This window comes from Zea mays, chromosome 10, assembly GCF_902167145.1.
Source record: "Zea mays cultivar B73 chromosome 10, Zm-B73-REFERENCE-NAM-5.0, whole genome shotgun sequence".
Taxonomy (NCBI): Eukaryota; Viridiplantae; Streptophyta; class Magnoliopsida; order Poales; family Poaceae; genus Zea; species Zea mays.
The window spans coordinates 131,911,451-131,934,475 of NC_050105.1; the positions used below are offsets into that span (position 1 = coordinate 131,911,451).

The 23,025-nt window shown below is 46.5% G+C and overlaps 1 protein-coding gene across 5 annotated transcripts; it reads right to left on the reverse strand.

Annotated features, from left to right (window-relative positions):
- Positions 1 to 2,294: 2,294 nt before the first annotated feature.
- LOC103642826 (CLIP-associated protein) lies at positions 2,295 to 17,225 on the reverse strand. 5 transcript variants are annotated; one of them, XR_002749382.2, is made up of 22 exons: positions 16,700 to 17,211; positions 15,818 to 15,973; positions 15,640 to 15,702; positions 15,215 to 15,283; positions 14,970 to 15,132; positions 13,804 to 13,965; positions 13,002 to 13,099; positions 12,769 to 12,843; positions 12,630 to 12,698; positions 12,470 to 12,555; positions 12,272 to 12,389; positions 11,565 to 11,663; positions 11,437 to 11,471; positions 11,114 to 11,341; positions 8,902 to 10,685; positions 8,700 to 8,798; positions 4,409 to 4,513; positions 4,246 to 4,320; positions 4,103 to 4,171; positions 3,933 to 4,001; positions 2,910 to 3,011; positions 2,295 to 2,779 (listed from the first exon to the last, which is right to left on the reverse strand). XR_002749382.2 is itself a non-coding variant. In XM_020545733.3 (21 exons), the coding sequence occupies exons 1-21, from the start codon at positions 17,033 to 17,035 to the stop codon at positions 2,621 to 2,623; spliced, it is 4,314 nt and encodes a 1,437-aa protein (XP_020401322.1). In that variant the 5' UTR covers positions 17,036 to 17,225; the 3' UTR covers positions 2,295 to 2,620. The 5 variants fall into 5 exon arrangements, 1 of the variants encoding a protein (XP_020401322.1); XR_004853287.1 differs by having other exon boundaries at positions 2,317 to 2,779; positions 8,902 to 10,690; XR_004853286.1 differs by adding an exon at positions 3,818 to 3,867 and having other exon boundaries at positions 2,317 to 2,779; positions 11,114 to 11,471; positions 16,700 to 17,200.
- Positions 17,226 to 23,025: the final 5,800 nt, after the last annotated feature.

Here is a 23,025-nt window from a genome sequence, read left to right on the forward strand (position 1 = left end):
GTTAAGTATTGATTATGTTAAAATTTGGATACTTAAGGTGATTTCACATGTAACTCACGCAACAAGTGAAAGTGAACTGAAAGAAACGTTGACAATCTTTGGATTTTATGGCCCAATCATTTTTAGGATGTTATATGGGCATATATTGTCCCTCTATCAAATTTCATGAATTTATGAGACTATTTGTGTATTGTTATTATTTTTTCTAAAAAAATTATCAAAATGCAATTAGATTCATAAAATATTCCACTGTCGACCGAAAATTGCAAATAGGTTATCAATACCAATAAACATTATATAAGAACATAACCTCAAGTCCCCATATGAAAATGATAAGGTGAAGTATTGATTATGTTGAAACTTGGATATTTAGGGCGATTCAACATGTAACTATCCGAATATCCGAAATTTGAAATCTGGTGAGATATTTGGGAAGATGTCCGGATATCCGAAATCCGAAATCCAGACAGGTATCCGAGAAGATATCCGGATTTCTGAAATCCGACGGATATTAGTCATCTTATATTTGTATCCGATATCCGAACTGTAGTATCCGAATCCGAAATCCAAAAATTATGCGAATATCCGAAAAAACTATCCTGCCAGATAATTAGCCTATTCGAACGGTTGGATGCTCGGATAATATCCGTACCGTTTACACCCCTACTTATGACTAACATGTATGGCCCATAGGCAGGGACCGAGCTAGCGGTGGGACGGGCAGGGCTCCAGCCCCCCTACTACTTCCGAGCCCATGGAGCTCCACTGAAGTCCCTGCTAAAATTTAAAACGTGCACAATATAGCAGAAGAGTCTCATATAATGTATCAGTTTAATTCAGCCCCTCCTAAAAAAAATCCTGGCTCCATCCCTACCCATAGGCGTAGAGATTCAACATCCCGACGTCCGCACCGCGCCACACAACAGTTACCTCTATGGATGAAAACTATCGGAAACGGTCAGTAAACGCAAAAATCATTTTAGTTTTATTTTTTTTATCGAAAACGGTATCGACATCGGTATTTCGGAAACATCAAAAACGAAATTTTGGTATGGAAAGTACACCAATAACGGTCGAAACCTAAACTTATCATTATGAAAATATCTCGATATAATAAGTTCACAAGTTGACATGTTCATAAAGTTCAGAATTCACAAGTTTATAAAGTTCACAAGTCCACAATTCCTCCATTTCACAAACCATGTTAGGAATAGCAACACTCTTTGCCTTGAAACCTAGGTATATAAAGATACATTAGTGCATTAGTAAAAGGTAATGACTAATTAAACTATAAACAAATACTACCTTCGTTCACAAGTACATGACCCATTGGTTTTTTTAAAAAAAAACTTTGACCACTCGTCTTATTTAAAAAACATCACGGATTATTATTTATTTTGTTATGATTTGTTCTATCACTTAAGATTGTTTGAGCTTGACTTGAAATTTTACATTTATAAATATTTTGAATAAGACAATTGGTCAAAGTTTTAGAGAAAAAAGTCAACGACGTCATATATTTTATATATTTTGTCACATCAGATGTTTGTACATCTATTACAAGTATTAAATATAGCACAAATTTAATTATACAATTAAATACAAAACAACCAGACAAAATTTTAAAGCTTAATTAATCCATGATTAGTAAAAGTTAACTATAGCATCATATGGGTTAATATGTCTATTGTATTATTTAGTTTCATCTATGTAATTAATTTTATAATTAAACTATATTTAATACTTATAACTAGCATCTAAATATTCGATGTGATATATAATAAACTTTAGCACAGACAAACAAATAGACCTCGCGCGTCGCTTCCGTAGTTCCGTTAGCACACGCATGGCCGACAAAGATTTTGGTTAAAATAGAGATGGATCAAACAATTAGATGGGATCTTTCACGTTCCAAAAAACCAGCACGAAACTAACATATCACTTCCCTCGAACCGAAAAGTCTCATATTCACTCCAATCCACATGTATTGAAGTGAACAAGGCCTAAGGGCTTCTTCAGTTATTTTGATTTCATATGGATTGAAAGGGATTGATATAGATTAAAAGAGATTTTGACTTACTAGGGATTTAAACTACTTCAATCTCCTTCAATCTATATGGATTGAGGTTCAAACGAAAATGCCCTAAGGTAACAAAACTATACACTCCACTAAGAATTTGTAACATTCGTTAACTTGCACCCTTCTCACGGACGCACTAAGAAGAAAACCGATCGACGTGAAGAAAAGAACCCACAGAAGTTTTTCTGTATTTCACCACAACATGCTGGCAAACTGTCATCCAGCCAAGGAAAACGGGCCCAAAAATCACTTCCATAACTGTTCTCCACGAAGCTACACTTTCCTTTCTTTGTACACCGTATGTACCATGTAGTACAAATGAAGCCAAGCCACACACATTAACACTCTTCACAATCTACCAGATAAAAAAAGGAAAACAGGGTAAAGAGGGAATACATAATCACACAGGCAAAAAACCAGGAGCTCTTGACAGATAGAAGACACTTGTTTATACTATACACATACACAAACAAATGACAAGAAAACCAGCCTACCGAAGAAAAGCTCATATAGACCACAAATAATAACAATGTTAAAATCTCATTGGTTAGAATCGATTGGCTTGCCAGACCTCGCCTGCGAAATCCGGTTAGCGTATATGGTTACTAGGCGGAGCTGCGTGCTGCTAAGCCCTTCCAAGTATGGAGCGAATGCTTTCCCAAGCATGATGTACATATCCACCAAGCAGAACACAACAGTCTAGAGTTAAAAAATGACAACGATAAGTCACTAGAGCAATGCACCACGAAATTTCAAGATATAAAAAAGGGTCAGTACACAATAGAAAGGTCATGTACAGAATAGGCAAGGGAAATATGAAGGCACTCACCTTTCGGACATCTGGACTTTGGTTGTTAAAAGCATCAAATAATGCTGGCAGAAATGTAGGCAATTTATCAATCAATTCCTCTTGGGAAAGGCGCCCAACAAGCTGCACAATTATCACAAGAAAACAATTATCAACAATCTTTGTACAAGCCAAAGCAATCCAAAACACAAACAAACAAAATTCTAACCAGATTTTGAAACAAACATTATTTCTTCATACTACTAGGTATTTCCTTTTTTTCTCTCAAGCAGTGCACGAGAGCTGCATGTCATTTCATTAAAACAGAGAGAGAAAGTACAGAGAGGCAGAGATTACTACTCCCAAACAACCTTGACTACAAGCGCGCCACAATCATAAGGACAAAATTCATTTCAACTAACATGATTTTCTCAAACTTTTACTTCATTTTCCTCCAGCCAGTAAACATGACACTCTTGAATGTCGCACTAGGGAATTACCAAAAAAATGTTAAATATCAAAAAACACAGATTGATTAGCATCAATAGTGGCTAAAGCTTTGAAGAAAGAACACAATATGGTTCTGCATAAGCACCCAGGGTATCTAAACTGAAATAAGTACAATGATGGTTTTTGGTGAAGCAACAATAGCTAGTAGGGCAGTGTCAAATCCTTTTAAAGCAAAACAATATTATGACCTCAAATTTAGAATTGGGATTGATACATTATCACATGATGCTCTCTACACTGAATCAAAACTGTAACAGACATAGGCACTTCCTTTGTTAAATCATTATAAAGTCTATGTTATGTGATTCAAATTAGGTGTTGTTTGTTTCACATAATTGTAACATGATGGGTAACAGATAATGTTAAACCATGTTTGTTTAAATCCATGCATAATCAGATACCACAATAAAAATTGATACCAGCCTATTTAAAGTTATTACCGTTGTCATTTGAGTGTGAATCATTACTGTTACCATTTACGTTACAATTTCTGAACCAAACAGCACCTTAGTGAGAAATGATCAGACAGCAATACCAACTGCAAATATGAGATACCTTTGTCAAACAGTTGATACACACAACAAGTATCTTCTCATCATCACTGACCAATAGAGGTACAATAACCTGCATTAGAACCAAAAGATCTTTAACATAGAAGTATAGTAAACTGGACTGAATAGAAAGGGAAGCAACAATAATACATAAGAATAAAATTTTGTACATACATCAAGACATCTGAAAGGGTCGTATTTTGCCAATAGAACATTTAAACATTGGTTTGCTTCATTTGAAATCTGCACAGCAACAAAGAAATTTTAGCACAAACAATCAAGTATGCGAATTACAATGGGTAAAATGAAGGCAATACCTTGGCCACTGCATCTTTGGTCACATGCAGAAGTTTTTCAAGAACGATCTCCGTAGAGTCTTCAATTGCATCTTTCTGGGAGAAATATATTTGTAATGTAAAAAAGGAGAGTAGACCAACTACCTAATATTGTTCATGTTCAAAAAAAGTAGAAAACTCAGACCTGATTGTTGAGCATCTCAGCAATCAAAGATAAAGCAAGCTCCCGCATGGATGAATCAGAGTCGTCTAATACCTCAAGCACAACCGTTAAGATTTGATTGAAATACTGTTGCAAGATTGAAAGGCCAGCATCAGAAAGCAAATAATGATTGGAATCCACATCTAGATTACTTTATACTTGATCTACATGATGTGCACCTTCAGTAGTCATCATAAAACAGAAAGCTCACTAAAAAAAGTGAAAAAGAAAAGAAAACAACATAATATGAGAGGGAGGGAGCAAAATTCTTTCAAGACGAGGCACTTTAGTTTCTATAGTTCAAAACTATCAGTAGTAATCGACCTAGGTCATGCAGCGTATGGTAAGGTCCAATGGAAACTGGCAGGGAACTGCAAACCTCCTACGAGGTCCAAAAGTGAGCAAGGTTCAGTGAAGTTCTAGTACCACAGCAATGGGAGAAACTGCTAAGATGAAGAGACTGCAGCAAGCAACAATAACCACATGAACTGTTAGAATACCCGTTTAGGGTTTGGGGTTCTCCCCGTGTAACTACCCTCTCACCCCTTTCTAATGGGCCTAGTCCAGATACCTCAAGTCCATTAATACAACTCTCAACCCTATTCCAGGGTTAGGGTTTCCCACATAGTATAGAGCCTAGTTTCTTTCCTCCCACCCAGCCGCCGCCCCACCTCCCCCCTGCTGCCCCCCCTTCTGGCCGCTGCCGCCTCTCCCTCTCCAGCCGGCTGCCGCCGGCCCTCCCTTCCTCCCCCCATGGACCCACTCAGCGCTGCCGCCGCTGCCCTCCGGGCCCCTGGCGCCGTCGACACCTACACCACCGAGGCTGCGGCCCTCAGCACCGTCGCCTCTGTCGCCTCCCTCCCCCCGGGCGTGACAGTCTCCAGCGCGGCCGACCCCTCCTACACGGCGCAACCGCCGCTACCTCTGTGGTCGGCACCGGCACCGCTGCCGGCGCACGCAAAGCCGGCCCCACCGCGCCCGGTGCCACCGCTGCTACCGCCGCGGCTGGCCTTCTCCCCAGCAGCCTCTACGACGGCCTCGGCTTCCACGTCTACCCGGCCTCCACGAGTGTCCTCAGTGCCACCACGGCCCCCCAGGACCCTCTCCCCGACCGGCTTCTCCAGGCAGCCGCCCCCCGGCTTCACCGCTCCTCGCCTGCCTGTTGCCGACACCACTTGGGCCCCACCACGCGTCGTCACGCCGTCCACCGACTCCGCTCCGGTCGCCGCCATCACCATCATCCAGGTTGTCCTCGCCGCCTCGCAAGAGCGCGGGCGCACCGCGTCCCTTGCCTTGGAGCAAGAGCGTGCCATGGGCGCCGCCCTGACCGCCCGGATGGCCACCGCACAACGCATCATCCTCGGCCCTCCTCCAGTCATCCATGAGACTCCTTCACCCACTCCCGAGTCCCCCCCCCCTCACCTCTGGACTCGACGCCGACCACATCGCCGCCCTCCACGCACAAGCCGTCGGACTCCACAACATCCGGTCTCTCGTGTCCATCGTGCGGGACCCGTCGTCCTCCCACTACCCTCGCTGCCGGGGACAGGTCCTCCTCACCCGCCGCCCCACCGTCTCCATCCTGGTACCTGATGGACAACGTGGTGCTCTCGTGGCTCCACGACACCATAACTGTCGAGCTCCAAGACATCATCCTCGGCCAGGCGGACATGGACCGTCAGGCGTGGCTCGCCCTCGAGGAATAGATCCTCGGGAACCGGGACGCTCGGGCCCTTCACCTCGACGCCCAGTTCCACCAGTTCTCTCAGGGGGCCTTTCCGTGGGGGAGTACTGCCACCAGATGAAGGGCCTAGCGGACTCCCTCCGCGACCTCGGCGAGCCGATGACCGACCGTACCTTGGTGATGAATCTCCTGCGTGGCCTCACAGCCCCCGCTACGGCCACCTGAAGGCTCGCATCAAGAGAACTGTGCCCTTTCCCACCTTCCAATGTCGTGCAAAACGAGCTTCTCCTTGAAGAGCTCACCATGGCGATTGAGGCACCCACTCCGGCCCCGACACTCTACAACGCTCCTCCTGGCGGTCAGGCGTCTTCCGGGGGGTAGGCCCCTCGCACTTCCTCGACCGGGGCCCCCGCTCGCCCTCCTACTGCGGCACTTGTGGCCACTCGTCCGGCTGCACCGCCGACGGAGGTCGTCGCCCCCGCAAGGGCGGACACGGGGGTGGCAGCTCCACCCGCGGAGGTTCCACCGGCCTGGGTGGTGTCCAGGGCTGGCCGTCGTTCTACCAGAACCATCTCCATGTGGTCGAGTCAGGCCCCAAGTGCCTCCAGTCTTCCGGCACCGACTCTCTTGATCGCGCCTCCTACAGCGCACCTCCACCGCCTGCCTACGACATACCTCCCCCGTCGACCTAGGCTCCGCCTCAGCTCCCGCCTCCAAGGACCCCCACCACGACTCCCTGGTCTCTTCCGACCTGACATTGCCTACACCGTCCTAAAGGTGTGCCTGCATATGCACACCCCACAGGAGCCCCATCTCACCGCTCTCAAGCGGATCCTGCTACCTCTGTGGCTCCCTCGACTACAGACTCCTACTCCGACCATCCTCGATGTCGGAGCTTGTGGTCTACACCGACGCTGATAGGATCGGCTGTCCCGACACGTACCAGTCCACTTCCGGCTATGTCGTGTTCCTGGGCGCCAACCTTGTTTCCTAGGCCGCCAAGCGGCAACCCGTCGTCTCCAGCTCCAGCGCAGAGGCCGAGAACCGCGATGTGGCCACGTGGCGAAGGCCTCCTGGATGCGCCAGCTACTCCACGAGCTCCACAACCCCCTTCAGCGCGCCACCCTCGTCTACCGCGACAACGTCAGCGCCGTTTACCTTTCCAGCAATCTCGTGCAACATCAGCGCACAAAGTACGTGGAGATCAACCCGCACTTCGTCCGTGAGCATGACACTGCAGGTGACGTTCGGGTTCTCAGCGTTCCCACTATGCTGCAGTTCACCGACATCTTCACCAAGGGGTTACCGTCGAGTGTATTTTTAGACTTTCGATCCAGTCTCGACATCTGTACAAGATAGAGTTGCGACTGTGGGGGGGTGTTAGAATACCCGTTTAGGGTTTGGGGTTATCCCCGTGTAATTACCCTCTCGCCCGTTTGTAATGGGCCTGGCCCAGTTACATCAAGTCTATTAATACAACTTCCAACCCTACTCCAGGGTTAGGGTTTCCCACACGAACCACTGAGTGGAGTTTCAGTTTTCAACCATCAGGTGCTATAACAGTATTATATGAGTGCAAATAATGGGGCCTTCTGGAATACTAGCATCGAAGTGAAGTCCAGATGAATCCCTTTTCACGTTTAACACAAGTAAAATCCAATCAACCAGGAGCCCCATCCTACACCAATTGAAGTACGGATGACTTTCTAGATGGGCAACAAAACAGTTCCTTCATACCCATACGACTTTTTTTCTTCTTAGACGCTAGGTTCGCGAACTTCTCTGCAAAAATGCAGAGGTAAAACTTGCCTCGGTTATTCCTTCCCCAGACCCCACTCATGTGGGAGCTGCCAACACTGGGTCTGTCCTTTTTTTTCTCCCAACCTCTATAAAAACCACATTCCAATTAACACTCAACAATGACAAACTAATTAAGCTGCATGCCATGTCTTAGGCGGCGTTGAACTATTTGTTGCTACATACAAAAAAGGAAGCAGGAAACGCCTCAAGCTATATGGCAGTTTCTTTGTTTCTGTTTGAAGAAAAGAGATTGTAGTTTCCAGAAAGGCAGAAACGGAAAAACTCTATTACTCTCTCCATTCCAAATTATAAGACAGGTTAACTTTTCTACATACATTGCTTTACCTATGTATCTCGACGTAGTGTATATCCAAATGCACAACAAAAGCTATGTATCTAGAAACGTCAAAATGTCTTATAATTTAGAATGGATGGAGTAACAAACAAGCGACTGGAGTATATCAAAGGTTAGTATGAATGTAAACAGAATATGTTCACCTAATGACCTAACCCAACAACTTTTACATCACAGCATTTTCCCCAAAAGGAAAACTAAGTTTTACAACACAGTTTTTAGAGAGAGAGATATAAGCCACATGCAAACTGTTCAGAAGATTTATAGATCAAATCATATTTAGAAAGATATACCCTACTGTTCTCATAAAATTTAAATGTTTCATCATGGAACTAAAACAGAAGATGGTCCAGGAGAACAAACTCAAACCAAGAAGGAAAATAAGTGTGGTTAACATAAGGAACATTTAGTACGATAATCATCGGGTAGCAAACCTTTGCCCAAATGGAGGTGTTGTTATCAAGGGAAGCATCAACCAACTGCTGCAATGCTTCCCGTTTTTCTGAGCTTGAAACTTCAGTACCATTGCTTATCTATAAAGTTGTGACTCATAAGTTACAATAATAAACATAAATTCTAGGTAAGAAGAGAAACCGTCACAGATCAGGTGAACTCAGTGAAAATTTCCATTGATACCTGATGGAGAAGTTGTGGTACGCTCAAACCGTTATCCGTTTGAAGGCTAGTCTTTATAGAACTAAGATTTACAATCATATCACCGTCTTGAACACTTCCTTCGGTAGTTGAACCAACAGTATTATGCCCATCAGAAGTAATAAACCGACCGAAATCTAACCGAGGAGTACCGGTAGCAGTTTCACCATCTACGGAGGCATCAGTTTTTTCAGGGTAGCTTGTCCAAGAGCGAGCAGCTTCCGCAACTAAGTTACTGTTATTCTTTGGTTCTCTACCCCTAGTTAAATGAACTTCAGCTCCTGTAGATGACTCCAAACTTTGAATAGCATGATCCATGCTCATATCAGAAACTGTTCGACCTATAGAGACATTATGCAGCGCTGGTTCTTGCATCGAGCTGATCATCTTGCCCCCTTCAGCATCAAGGGAACTAGAAGAAAACCGCCCAAATGGATAGCTCTTCTTGGATGTCAGTGCATAGCCATCCTCCGAAGAAGTTCCAAAATCCACCTGGTCATAAGGTTTGGGGCGCGGGCGTTCTTTCTTGCTCTGCAAGTAGTTCACCAGATCAACCTCAATACGAGGGGTTTTGATCTTCAACGCTCTCCTCAGGAGGTTTTGATCTTCAACTGACAAACTGAGAATAAAATTTAGCACAGCTGTTGAATCAAAATGAGAATAAACAGATATGATACCAGAAATAGATGCCTCCTTCAATTTTGCATTCTTTTCATTTACCAAAGGTGCCAATTTTGAAAGCCATAGTTTAAGAAAGCCACTGTTACTATAACCATCAGAGTCCACAGAGTACTTGCTGAATGATTTATTTGCGAACTCCAGAACAGCCAATTTTGCCTTTGGGGACCTCTGTTCATCTAATGAGCGTACTAGCGCGGGTAGCAACATATCAATAGCATATGTTCGACCAACAATCTCCAATGTTATGGAGCATGGTTTTTTCACCAACTCTTTTGGATCAATAAGCCGTGAAAATACATATGGTAGAATTCGCTCGACGTAACTTTCAAATGGCTTCTTGCAAGCTGGGATAATCTCTGCAAGTGTAGAGAAAGCTGCCTGTGCAACCTTATGGTGAGGATCATCCAAATGACGGAAAAACAGCTTCATAACCTTCTCAAAATTTTGAATAATTTCTTGAATGCCCTTCTGTCCTTGTTTCAATAAATTCCTAATAAATTCAAAAGCTGAAACTCTTGCTACCCAGTCAGAACTAGGGCTGAGACCCTCGGAAAGTGCATCATTTAGAGAAGCCAGAGAATCTGTATAGCCAGGCACATCACCTAATGGTACATGGCTATCATCAAAGCTGTGTCTGCCACTTGCAGAAGCTCTTGACATTACTTGTTTTCTTAGAAGAGGTCTCTGGAAATTAGGGACGTGGTTATTATGTGAATCCCTATAAGGCATATCAACATAGTTTCTGTCCAAGTGCATTTGGGGGATTCGCCTAGTTGAACGGATATCATAGCTCTCATCCATGCGGCCACCTTCTTGGAGCCTCTCCAAAGATTTTCTTGAGTAAGGCAGTGATAAGCCAGACATGGACTCAGATGACATATTACTCAAGTATGGTGACCTTGATCGTTCTTTGGTGGGCAAGTGTGTTGTCATCGTATCCAATAAGCGGGAACCTCCATTTCGTGAACTAGGTGGGATGGTAGGAAGGGATGAGTCCAACAGTGCTGAGTTCTGCAATGACAGAACGTTTGATGCTGGTGCTGCAAGCGGCACAGGAGGATCACGAGATGATGGAGGATCAACTCCTGCACTAGGATTAAAAGTAAATAAGAAATTAAAACTTTATAGTATCAGTGGAAAATCGGTGAAATGTTCTCCGATGAATGAAAATGCCCCCGTTTTTTTCTTCATTTTTGAGAAGCCGTGTAGTTCTCATTTTTGTTGCATATAATATAAAGTGTCCAAGCAAATTTATTTATATTTTCCTTTTTTACCTTATGCATCACATCTCCCTACACATTTACAAGTACTAATGTTCTCATTAACCAATTTTTCCTAACCCTAAAACATTAAAATATAGTAGTGTACTCATTTTATGTCTTCACTGTCTTGGTTCCATAAATAAAACCCTTTAGATAACCCATGTACAAACTGAAACGCAGGAGGAAGTATAGCATGAAAAGAGTAATTGAATTTCTTAATAAAAATTAGAACTAAGCAGTTTAAAGAATACCAAGGTCCAAACTTGTTGAGCGTGCAGCAGAGAAATTTTGCCCTGACATGCTGACACCTTTCAGCAAACTTTCAATGGCGGAAACTTTTTCTTTGCTGGAGCTAAGCACACTCTCCAGGCTCCTCTCAGAACTTCTGTCAATCGTCTTTGACTGTGATAACCGAAGAGTGTTTGATGGAAAAGATGAATCTGAAGAAATAGCTGCACTCTTGTCCATTGCGACAATAGCTGAAGTGCCATATCCAGGTACATGTGTACCACTTGAATGAGAGGAAGCACGTGAAGGCTGCACGACTCTATCACGCAACGAGGGAGAAGCATACCTTTTGTGCACACCACCATCTTCATCATTTATTATCTGCATTTTTTTCTCCAATTAAAGAATGCAATGCAAGTATTTGTCTATCTGCAAATAGGAACTTAAGAGGGGGAAGAGCATAGAGTGGCATACCCTCTGTATCGCGGGATCAAATGACATGAAAAGACGGCGTGAGCGCTCAGGCCATGTCTTTGCAAACATTCTATAGCAAGTTCTTGCAGTTGCACGAACCTAGAGTTGAACAAATACAATGAAACACAAATGAATTAAATCAATGATCCCAAGAAATGTGAACTTTCTCACAAGACCAGTAGAAAAGGGAAGAACAAATTTTTTGTGTTGAACAAATTACATCCTTCATTAATGAAAGAGTACAACCACATTTATTAACCATAAACAGCTCGAACATTAACTTGGGAACTACCTTTTGCTACATTATTCTCCCCAGAAGCTAGAACTCTTATTTTCCTTTCTTGTCGCATGCAAGGCCAACAAGGTCAGTCTGTCCAAACAGGACAGAAGGAATGGCACAAACATGTTTGTGGGTGTGCATGAGCACAAATATTAATTTTCAACCAAGTTCTGAGTATCTGATCACTGTGTTTGTTTATTTTCACATTATTGTTTCCTGCTATGCCAAGCAAACTAAATTATTTTTTTCATGGAACTTGTAAGCACGTCCGCAGGCAGAGTGCAAATCATGACACAATAAAAAGAGAAGAGTCAAGGGTATGGGAGTAAAGAATAAAGAATAATTCAATTTTGGACAAATGGCTCCATTTCAGTGCAAAAATGAACATGCCATGGTTATGGACCATAGGATAGAAAATTGATCCTACCTCACTCATCGCATCTGCTACACAGCATTTTATCATATCCTGATATAAATCAGCTGAACGTTGTATTTCTGGTGCATCAGCCCAATACTCCAGTACCAGAAGTGCATACTCACAGCACCTGGGATAGTGGGAAGTAAACTTAAAAAATTGGCAAGAAAATAGCCAATGGACGATGCGAAAACAATCAAACATGTTTACCTTGCACGGAGTATTGCACTTCGATCATTCTTTGCTGTGTCAACTATGCGAGGAAGAATCCTAGCAACCTTGCAATTCCGCAGGATCTGCAAAACAATTCATGTTAGCAAAGAGGAGAAATAAATGACATACATTAAGTATAAACGTGTAAATGACTTACAGTTTTTATGCATGTATCTGCAGATTCAGCGATTACAAGCACTGTTATGACAACAAGCTTAAAAAGCATCTGAAATCCACACATGTTAAGTTTGCTTCAAAATGTGTATGGGAGGATTGAAATTTGCTCGTGAAATTACCGGAATGAATAGTTCAGCAAATGGCTCAAAATCACCAAGGAGTTCTTTGGATAGTATATTAAGTAGGTGGCATGCCTGAGCATGAAAACATGAGAAAATTTTCAGCTTGAAAAAAATCCAACATGCCAAGTATGCAATTCATCTTGGGGAATAGAAAAGGCAAAGTAACAGAGTATCCAATAAAAAATAAAACTTTACAAAAAGAAAGATGGATAAATGGTAACCAATAATACCTGTTTGACAATACTAGAACGTCGATCAGACAGCTGAGTAGACAATGGAGGAACCAGTTGCTTCAGGAGCATAAGAAATGATGGATTATCGATTGCACCTGTCAAAAGTCCCAACAGAGTAAAAATTAAATTTTATTTTTTTAAAGGCATGCAATACCATACTAGCAACGACAGTAGATAGCGCATAGCTCCAGTGATAAAGATTCAAAGAACAAGGGTGACAAACCACATGTCGTAATTAAGTTTCGACACTGATTATATCATATTGACAGTGTGCGTTAAATCCTCAAAACTGCATGTTCCACTATGAGGTATGAACAGATCTTTTATTCACCAATATTTACTACAGAATATGAATGTTTGGTGCATTAAAGGGGTGTTTGGTTTCTAGGGACTATTTTTAGTCCCTCCATTTTATTCCATTTGTCCCTAAATTGCCAAATACAAAAACTAAAATTCTAAAATGGAATAAAATGGAAAGACTAAAAATTAGTCCCTAGAAACCAAACACCCCCTAAGGCTATCCAATGATTCCTAAATATGGAATTCCTATTTGTTTATCCTTCGGCGCTCATTCCAAAAACTTAAATAAATCAGGAAATGGATGCAGTTGAAAAGATGCAAGGAAAACGACTCTACATTTTTTTCGTTCTACCCTGCCTAGCAACAATGCTTACTTGAAATGTTTTCTAGACTTTGCAGCCAAGACATACAACAATATATTCTCTGTAGCCATACTTATGGACTAGTAAAATTGCACAAAGCATTATTAGGAATGATGATATGGATGCAGAAAATAAACCTCCATAAACCAGGGCTTCAATCCTTTGCATGGCAGCAATACGTAAAGACCAGTCCTTTTCTGGAACAAGGGTAGCCGCGATCTTCTCAAACTCCCGAAGCAATTCTTTCTCAGAATGAACTTTTACTGGTTCCACAGGTTTTTCTGTAACATCTGTGTCACCTGCAAATGACACAATAAATTGCACATGAGAAATGTTGTATACTTGTATGTGTGACAGGGGGTTAACCATCAGAATACACAAACTGACCAACCATAACTTGAGATGCAGATGGTAACATATCTAGTATCAATAGAAAAACTAATAGCAAACATCTTGTGACAGGACACATGCCCCATAAAGTTTCAGGAAAGACAACCCGACCAAAGGACTCACACTCATGCTATGTTACTAAGAGTCTACGATTGTTCTGGGATAAATATTGGAACAAATTATCACAACAACAGTGGAAAAAATGACTTAGAGCCCAGGGCGTATAGGGTAATGTGGTGCTTAGAACGTTCATTATCACCTCACCGTAATCATCGGGATTTAAGTTAGAATGTGTTCAAAAAGGCTGAAACCCGGTGTGCTCGTGCTGAAATGGAATGCCTTTTTAGTTTTTCCATACTCCTGGGTGATACACCGGTGAGCTGGGCTTTTGGCGATTCGTGCATATACTGGACTGATGGGGTGAGATAGGTTTTTGGCGATTCATGCATATACTGGACTGATGGAGTAGCTGGTAAGGGCAGCCATAGTGTATAATTTCTTAGCAAGGTGTGTGGCTAGCCATGTCAAATGGTGCTCTGCTAGTTGAACAAGCCCTGATGCATAAATCTGTTAGTCCATATTAAGGTGGGCTCCGCATATAATGAACTATATAGTATCCCAATGTTTCCCTCACAAAGTGACATAGATGGCGAATGGAGAGATAATTAGTAGTGAATATTATTTGTTTATTCTTGGTACCAAGTGCAAAAATAAGCAACAGGTGCAAGCAGGTTCTAAACTAGCACCTTCTGTCCAATGTATTGCACCTTGTTTTTCTTCTTCTCTCTCATCTTTGCACCTCCTTAACACACACGCATTTGAGCTATTCTTAGATCGGTTCATAAAACACGGGCATAAACCTAGTTCATATCCTTATTTGCTAAATACAACATTCAAGAAATGTAGACATTACCTCCATATAGTGTACTTTCCCTTGGTATGTTTTTTGTCCTTGGGCTGCCTCTTTTTGGATTAGCACTAACAGATCTAGACTCTACAGCCTTATACTGCATTGCTGTATCAGAGGATCGAACCTTTGGTTCTATTTTATCCAACCTTGAATTTATTTCTTTTAGCTGCAGGCACCAAAATAATAATTATCTAAAGCATGAAACTGCTAGCCCAACTATTAAAAGGAAGCCCTAGCAATAAAAGTACCATGTATGAAGGCAGATTATGGCGCTGCAACTCTTCATGAAATTGTGATCCCATGTGCTTGTACATCTCCTGTAGTGAAAAACAAATGAAGGCTTACTAGAAAAACTTTATGCTGCCTAGATAACAGGTGTGTGTCCCAGCCAATAACTGTGAACACTGAACAGTTTAGATGAAAGAAAAGATGAATCTGAGCACAAGGGACTAAAGCAATTCAACTAGAAGCAAAGGGGCTTGGAACTACAATGAATGTTGTCATACAAAATGATTCAGTCTCTCCAGCTTGTAAATGTGGGATGGAACTATTGGGAAATTGAACAAGATCAATAGAAATAGAGATCATACCAGTCATCATGGGTGTAAGGGAAAAAAAAGAAAAATGTCGGCTGAAACAGGTCTATACAGTATCGAATATGGAATCAACTAACCTCAATACAAGAGATAGCAGCATCTCGAACACTTTGGTTCGAATCATTCATTAGTTGCAGGACCTGCACAAGACGGGAAATCTTAGGGCTTCTAGATATATCATACCATAACAGAAGGATATAAAATTGGATATGAATAAAAAGAATAAACAGCAAAGATCTGAAAGTGTTGGCTTACAGGTGAAAGCAAAACTCGTTGCAAGGAAATCTCCGTAGAAGCAAATAGCCCAACTGCAGATGCCACCGTACGTACAAACTCTTCCCTCACCCTCCAACTCTTATGAGTCCATGCATAACTACCAGCTCTTTCAACTATGATTGTTGGTGAAGAAACCTGAGGGTTGGACAATCAAAAATATTGCAAGATAACAGTCCTAAACTCTGGAACACACCAAACATGATTGGCTTGAATGTTTCGATAGTCAAAGGACAAAGTACATATGTAACATGATTTATGAATACTATCTTAATATACTGCGATAAAACATTGACTAGTAAAAAAGGGATCAGAATTTAAAGGTCATTTTCATTGCAGACAGCCAAAGATTGAAGCACTGATACGTTTTATGAAAAATCACGGCTCCCAAAGAGATCCTAGTTCTAATGCTAAAGGGTAAAAACGATAAAAGAATTATCTATATCAGAATGCAATGCATACAGGGAAGCAGCCAAGTCTTTACTTGAATCCCAAATTTATCTTTGTTTGCTAGAACCAAAATCATAGAAGAATAAGATATGCCACTGGAAGTTCAACTTAGCGCGACAGTCAAGCCCAAGAGCACACGATTCCTACAAAAATGTTAGACCATTGATCCATTTAAATGTGATGCCTGTCAATCTATAATGGTCAGCCGAATAGACCTTTGGATTCCTCACTTCAGCACAACTATGCAATGTACCGTGCCCCACCCGACCTACCTAAAAAAAACAAGCCTCAAATCCCCAATCTGCTCCTGCTCGATCTCTTAGTTCGAATTCGCAACTTAATCTAGCTCCCCAGCTACATGCATTTCCCGGGAGAGACGACAGGCCACTGAGAGCGCCGACGAAAGGAGCTCACCTCCATGAGCGTGATGAGGAGCTGGCGCGCGGCGTCGCGGACGGGCTGCTTGCCGTCGCCGAGGCGCTCGACGGCGGCGGGGACGAGGGCGTTGAGGTGGATCTTGAAGTGGTCGCCGGCGACGACGGCGGCGGCGGAGAGCGCCTGGAGGCCGCCCTGGGCGATGCGGAAGTTGGCGTCCCGCGTCAGATCCATGCAGGTGTCCACCAGCGCGGTGACCTCGGCCGCCGCCAGCCCGCGCCGCGCGGCGGCGTCGAGCGCCTCGTGCAGCCGCTCGACCCCGGCCAGACGCTCCTTGGTGTCCTTGGCGCGCGCCGCCTCCAGCGCCGCCTCCATTCTCTCCGCGCGCCCGGGGACTCCGGCGGCCCACGCCGCGGGGAGAGCTCTAGGGCTCCGGGGCGCGGGACCGGCGGCGAGGCGAGGTGAGCAGGAGGTGGCCGGATCTGATGAGGAGGGGGGAGGGGAGGGGGAGTGACAGAGAGCGCACGCAGCGAGACGAAAGCGGGTGCTAAGGGTGGTTGGGGCTTCGGGTGACTTTGTGCACTTAGCCCCCTGATATTTTGTATCCTTTGAACTGGAGGGGGCTTTGCGTACAAGCCTCCGTATGGACTGGACTCGGGGGCCTGGGCTCCGGGAGGCGGAACGAACGGTGGACCCCGCTGGGCAGAAGGAGCTGGTGGCGCGTGGAAATTTTGGCCGTATTTTAAGCGTTTATTTTTTGGAACAATTGGATCTTATTTTTTTGTCTTCCTTTTCTCCACGGTCTCCGGTTTCTCTTTTGGATTTGTTGGAATGGCTCTGTTTTAGCTTGGCGACAACGTTATAATACGATCCAAACCAACCCATGCATTTATTTCCACCTCCCATGATGCGTGTGGCCTGCCTTCTCATCTGCTCCTGCATGCAGCTGCTGAATACGTCAGCTGGACTTCAGTCACAACTGATGTACACCTGGGCATCGGTATGCAGTATGCTAATATATTTGAGAAGTCTGAAGAACTATGAACTGGTATATACTACGTATAAGGCAGCAAGAGACGGTAAAAGACCATGTAAGCCAAATATACCGTATCTGAACGTCCCCTAAGGCTCCAATAATAAACGCTAAAGCCTTCGCTAAAATATAGTGTGCGCTTCTCGTCCACCAAATATAGCAGTCTAGCGATCGCTCCTTATGCATTGTTTGCTCTCCCCCGCGATCTCCTTCCGTTACCTTCCGCGCTGTCTTGGAAGCTATGGTACCCGTCCGTGCAAACAATTGGAGGTAGAAGAAGAGTTGTGGTGGGACGAGGAGGAGCACGTGCGCGGACGAGGGGCAGCACGCGTGGCTGATTGCCTGGAGAAGGACGAGCTCGCCCAGCCGCCAATGAGGACGACGCGTAGCCGTCAAAGACGCGAGCTCGGTCGTCGAGAAGGAGTGCACGTGTGGCCGTCGACGAGGACGACGAGCGCGCACTCGCACAGGACCTGGCTCCAACGTTCAAATCCTCGACGACGGGCAAGCTCCAATGCCAGCTCCAATGCCGGCGGCGCACAGGGAGCCAGCAAGGGCACCCGCGTGCAGACCCTCTCGCGCGTTTGACAAGGTGTTCTAGGAAGACGAATGGGGGATTTTGGATTTTGACGTAGAGGGGAATTGGAGATTTTCACAACTTCGTGCACATTTTTTCTTAGAAATAAAACATGTTTCTAATGTAATATATGGTAGATAAGCTGTACAAGATGAAATTTAGATGACTAAATTATATGAAAAGGTGAGAATAAATATGGTAGTTAGTGGATTTTGTTATAATGTAACTTTAGAGGACCATTTTTAGTGAACGTTGCTGAAAACTGAGATGATATATAGAGGATATAATCTTTTAGAGTGTGATGTAAAGAACAGAGAATATTCTTTTAGTAAACGAAATTTAGGAGAGGTTGTTGGAGACAGCCTAACACTAATCTGAAAGGGAGATGGCGCCATGTCATGGTATGTATATCGATTCTTTCATCAGCAGACAACACGGAGACACGAGACGGACCAAGCAGAGGCTGGGCGACCAAAGGAGACGAGACGAGGGGATTTCAGTTCCGGGCTTCCTCCGGCGGCTATGCATCCGTCCGAGCGCTGCTGCACTTGTCTCAATGCCAGCCGGCCGGATGATGCGCGCCGCGCGCGCGCGCACGGCAGCACCAACCAACAAGTGCGGCGACGTTACACGCACCTCAACCGATCCGGCGATCCCCTACGTCCCCCCACCTTCGCTATCTTGGTTTTCCCTTCCGCTTCCGTGGCACGAACACCGTCGGCCTCCGGGAGAAGAGCCACGAGGAGCAAGCGGAAACCGATCGACTTGCGCCTGTTGGCTGTTGTCGGCTCTCTGCCTCCGTCGCAGCTAGCATACCATGCAGATGCAGTACCCGGCCGGATCGAGCTGGTGTGCTACAGTGCTAACCGTTACCTGTGGGATGGTCAGCGCCAAACTGATCACCATGATTCATAACTGACGATTTCGCACGGCCCTACGTGCTAGCACTGCAGTACGCAGACGAATTTTGGGTTTAGCACATCGTCCAAATCCTTTGCTGAAAGCCTTAACGAAGACTTGAAAGGCTGCCAAGCCATGTACAGGCTGGGGCGGGACCGGGACCTTGAAAGCGCTTTTCACTCGTACGTCGCTTAGGTGCTTAGCCTTGTCCATGAACAATTATAATAACCTTTTGGAGCCTGACAGAAAGAGGCCAGACTGCCAGCCATCATCATCTGATGGCTCATCGCCCCTCGCCCTTTTCGCTAATGGACTGGGGGCACTCACTCGTCTGCCCGACTCCTTTTCCACTTTCACCCCCGGCCCCGAGAAGCAGAGCACGAGGTCACAGTCTGGAGTGGACATCACACGGCTTGCCTTGCTTGCCCTCGGCCGTCGGCATCATCGCCGGGATGCAACCGGACCTCGCCTCGGGGTCAGGCGGGTCAGCACTCGGCTGGCATGGTATAGTCAGATATAGACCAACGTCTCGCTCCCTACACACGGCATGAGAAACCGCATGATTCAATAAAGAAAATCTCGCATTCCAAAAGCGGATTGATCCGTGCAAATTGTAAAAGGTTTTTTTATGCATTCTGTTGGGCACTAATTTGAACCGGCGGACGGTTCAGCCCTGAGGCCAAACGGTTCGCGCACGCGCAGAATAGATTAGAGTTCTGAGTTTTTTCGCTGTGTTTGTTAACGAGAATCGCGGGATTTACTCGAAGTTTTGTTGGTAACGGGTCCAGCCCCCTCCTCTATAAAAGCAGAGGATTACGGTTGATTAGAGGCAATCAATCGAACCCACAATCAATACAATTTACATTTATTCTTAGAAGTAGTTCTAATCTAGTTCTAGTTTAGCCTTTCAATCCCCAAATTCTCCGCCTCTCCTCGACTCTACGTCGATTAGAGGAGTCTAGGTCGGTCTACCCGAGCCTAGACACCACCTAGGATCTCTCCTCCCCGACAGGGTCCCTCCCTGGAGCGAGATCCAGGCGTCGCCGGCGATCCTCCGCCGCCCCTGCGCACGCGCGGACCGTCCGGCCCTAGGGCGCGGACCGTTCGGCCGTCAGGCAGGGAACCCTAGTGTCGGGGACCATAATTAGGGGTGCCCTCAAGACTCCTAATTCTCAGCTGGTAACCCCTATCAGCATAAAGCTGCTAAGGCCTGATGGGTGCGATTAAGTCAGGGAGCAGTCCGTTCGAGCGACTCGATCACGCCTCGCCCGAGGCCCCCTCCGACGGCGAACATATTTCCGGCTCGCCCGAGGCCCTGCCTTCGCTAAGAAGCAACCCTGACTAAATCGCCGCACCGACCGACCAAATCGCAGGAGCGTTTAATGCAAAGGTGACCTGACACCTTTATCCTGACGTACGCCCCCCGGCAGAGCCGAAGTGACCGCCGTCACTTCGCCGCTCCACTGACCGGCCTGGCAGAAGGACAGCGCCGCCTGCGCCACACCGACTGCAGTGCCACTTGACAGAGTCAGACTGACAGGCAGTCAGGTCCTGCAGAAGGCACCACAGGAAACTCCGCTCCGCCCGACCCAGGGCTCGGACTCGGGCTAAGTCCCGGAAGACGGTGAACTCCGCTCCGCCCGACCCAGGGCTCGGACTCGGGCTCAGCCCCGGAAGACGGCGAACTCCGCTCCGCCCGACCCAGGGCTCGGACTCGGGCTCAGCCCCGGAAGACGGCGAACTCCGCTCCGCCCGACCCAGGGCTCGGACTCGGGCTAAGTCCCGGAAGACGGCGAACTCCGCTCCGCCCGACCCAGGGCTCGGACTCGGGCTCAGCCCCGGAAGACGACGAACTCCGCTCCGCCCGACCCAGGGCTCGGACTCGGGCTAAGTCCCGGAAGACGGCGAACTCCGCTCCGCCCGACCCAGGGCTCGGACTCGGGCTCAGCCCCAGAAGACGACGAACTCCGCTTCGCCCGACCCCAGGGCTCGGACTCCGCCCTGGCCTCAGCCGACGACCTCCGCCTCGCCCGACCCAGGGGCTCGGACTCGGCCTCGACCATGGAAGACAGACTCGACCTCGGCTTCGGAGGAGCTTCCACATCACCCAACCTAGGGCGCAGACCAGCCACGTCAACAGGAGGCGCCATCATCGCCCTACCCCGAGCTGACTCGGGCCGCAGAAAACAAGACCGGTGTCCCGTCTGGTTCGCTCCGCCAGATAGGCAATGATGGCGCCCCGCATACCCTGTGACGGCGGCTCTCAGCCCCCTTACGGAAGCAAGAGGACGTCAGCAAGGGTCCAACCGATCCGACAGCTGTCCCTCCGCCAGGCTCCATCGCTCCTCCGACGGCCACGACATCACACCAGCAGGGTGCCAAAATCTCTCCGGCTGCCACATCGGCATGTACTTAGGGCGCTAGCTCTCCCCCGCTAGACACGTAGCACTCTGCTACACCCCCCATTGTACACCTGGATCCTCTCCTTACGCCTATAAAAGGAAGGACCAGGGCCCTCTTAGAGAGGGTTGGTCGCGCGGGGACGAAGACGAAACAGGCGCTCGCTTGGAGCCGCTCGCTTCCCTCACCCGTGTGGACGCTTGTAACCTCCTACTGCAAGCGCACCCGACCTGGGCGCGGGACGAACACGAAGGCCGCGGGATTCCCACCTCTCTCACGCCGGTCACCGGCCGCCTCGCTCTCCCCCCTTCGCGCTCGCCCTCGCGCTCGACCCATCTGGGCTGGGGCACACGGCGACACTCACTCGTCGGCCCAAGGGACCCCCCGGTCTCGGAACGCCGACAGTTGGCGCGCCAGGTAGGGGCCTGTTGCGTGTTGACGAACAGCTTCCCATCAAGCTCTAGATGGGCAGTCTCCAGCAACCTCTCCGACCCGGGACGGTGCTCCGTTTCGGGAGCCTTGAGTTCATGTCCTTCGACGGCAGCTACGACATGATACTCCTTCCCCCGCCGCGCGACGACGGCAATGGCGGCCGACAGCCCGCCCGCCGGCGGCGGAATCGACGACGTCTTCCCCGCGTGGTGGAAGAACAACCTTCGACCTCGTCCCGCCTTCTTCCCCGCCGACGGAGGGGAAGGCAGGGCAACTGAGGCCAAGCAGGAGGCAGCGCCTCGTCGGCTGTCGAGCAAGTCGACGGCGCCGGCACCCCAACGGGGGGCGCACCGGGTATCGACTTCGCGTTTGAGACGAAGACGAGCGTCGTCTCCCCGCGACACGCCAATCCCGAGCAAGCGGACGACGCCAGCGCGCTTGCGAGAGGCTTGCTGGACGTCGCCCTCGTACCTGAGACGACGGTGCAGTCAGTCCCCGACGTGACTTCATCACCGCTCGTCGACCAAGAGGTACCGACCGATTCCCATCCCACATCATTTGGATTCAGCCTCAACCCGCCTAGCTGAAAGTCGCCTAGAGGGGGAGTGGATAGGCGAAACCTGAAAATTAAAACTTTATCCCCCAACTAGATCCTTTGATTAGTGGTTAGAACAAGATGAACAATTATTGAAGTATAAAAACTAAGTTCTTGCTAGTAAGAGTATAGCTTTCAAATAATGCGGAAGTGATAAATCAATACAACTAATAATTCTATGATAACGAAGCAAGAAAGCTTAGATGAAAAAGAGCACTAACTCAAGTTCTTTTCTTGCGGAGTGTTGCTTCACTTAAATGAGATTTTAACTTGAAGCAACACCAAAAGATATGAGCAAAGAATAGTGCAAGAGAACTTAGAGTAAGGGAAAGCAAACAAATCACAAGCAACAGCACAATGAACACGGGTGATTTGATTTACCGAGGTTCGGCCCTCGAAGGCCTAGTCCCCGTTGAGGAGTCCACTTA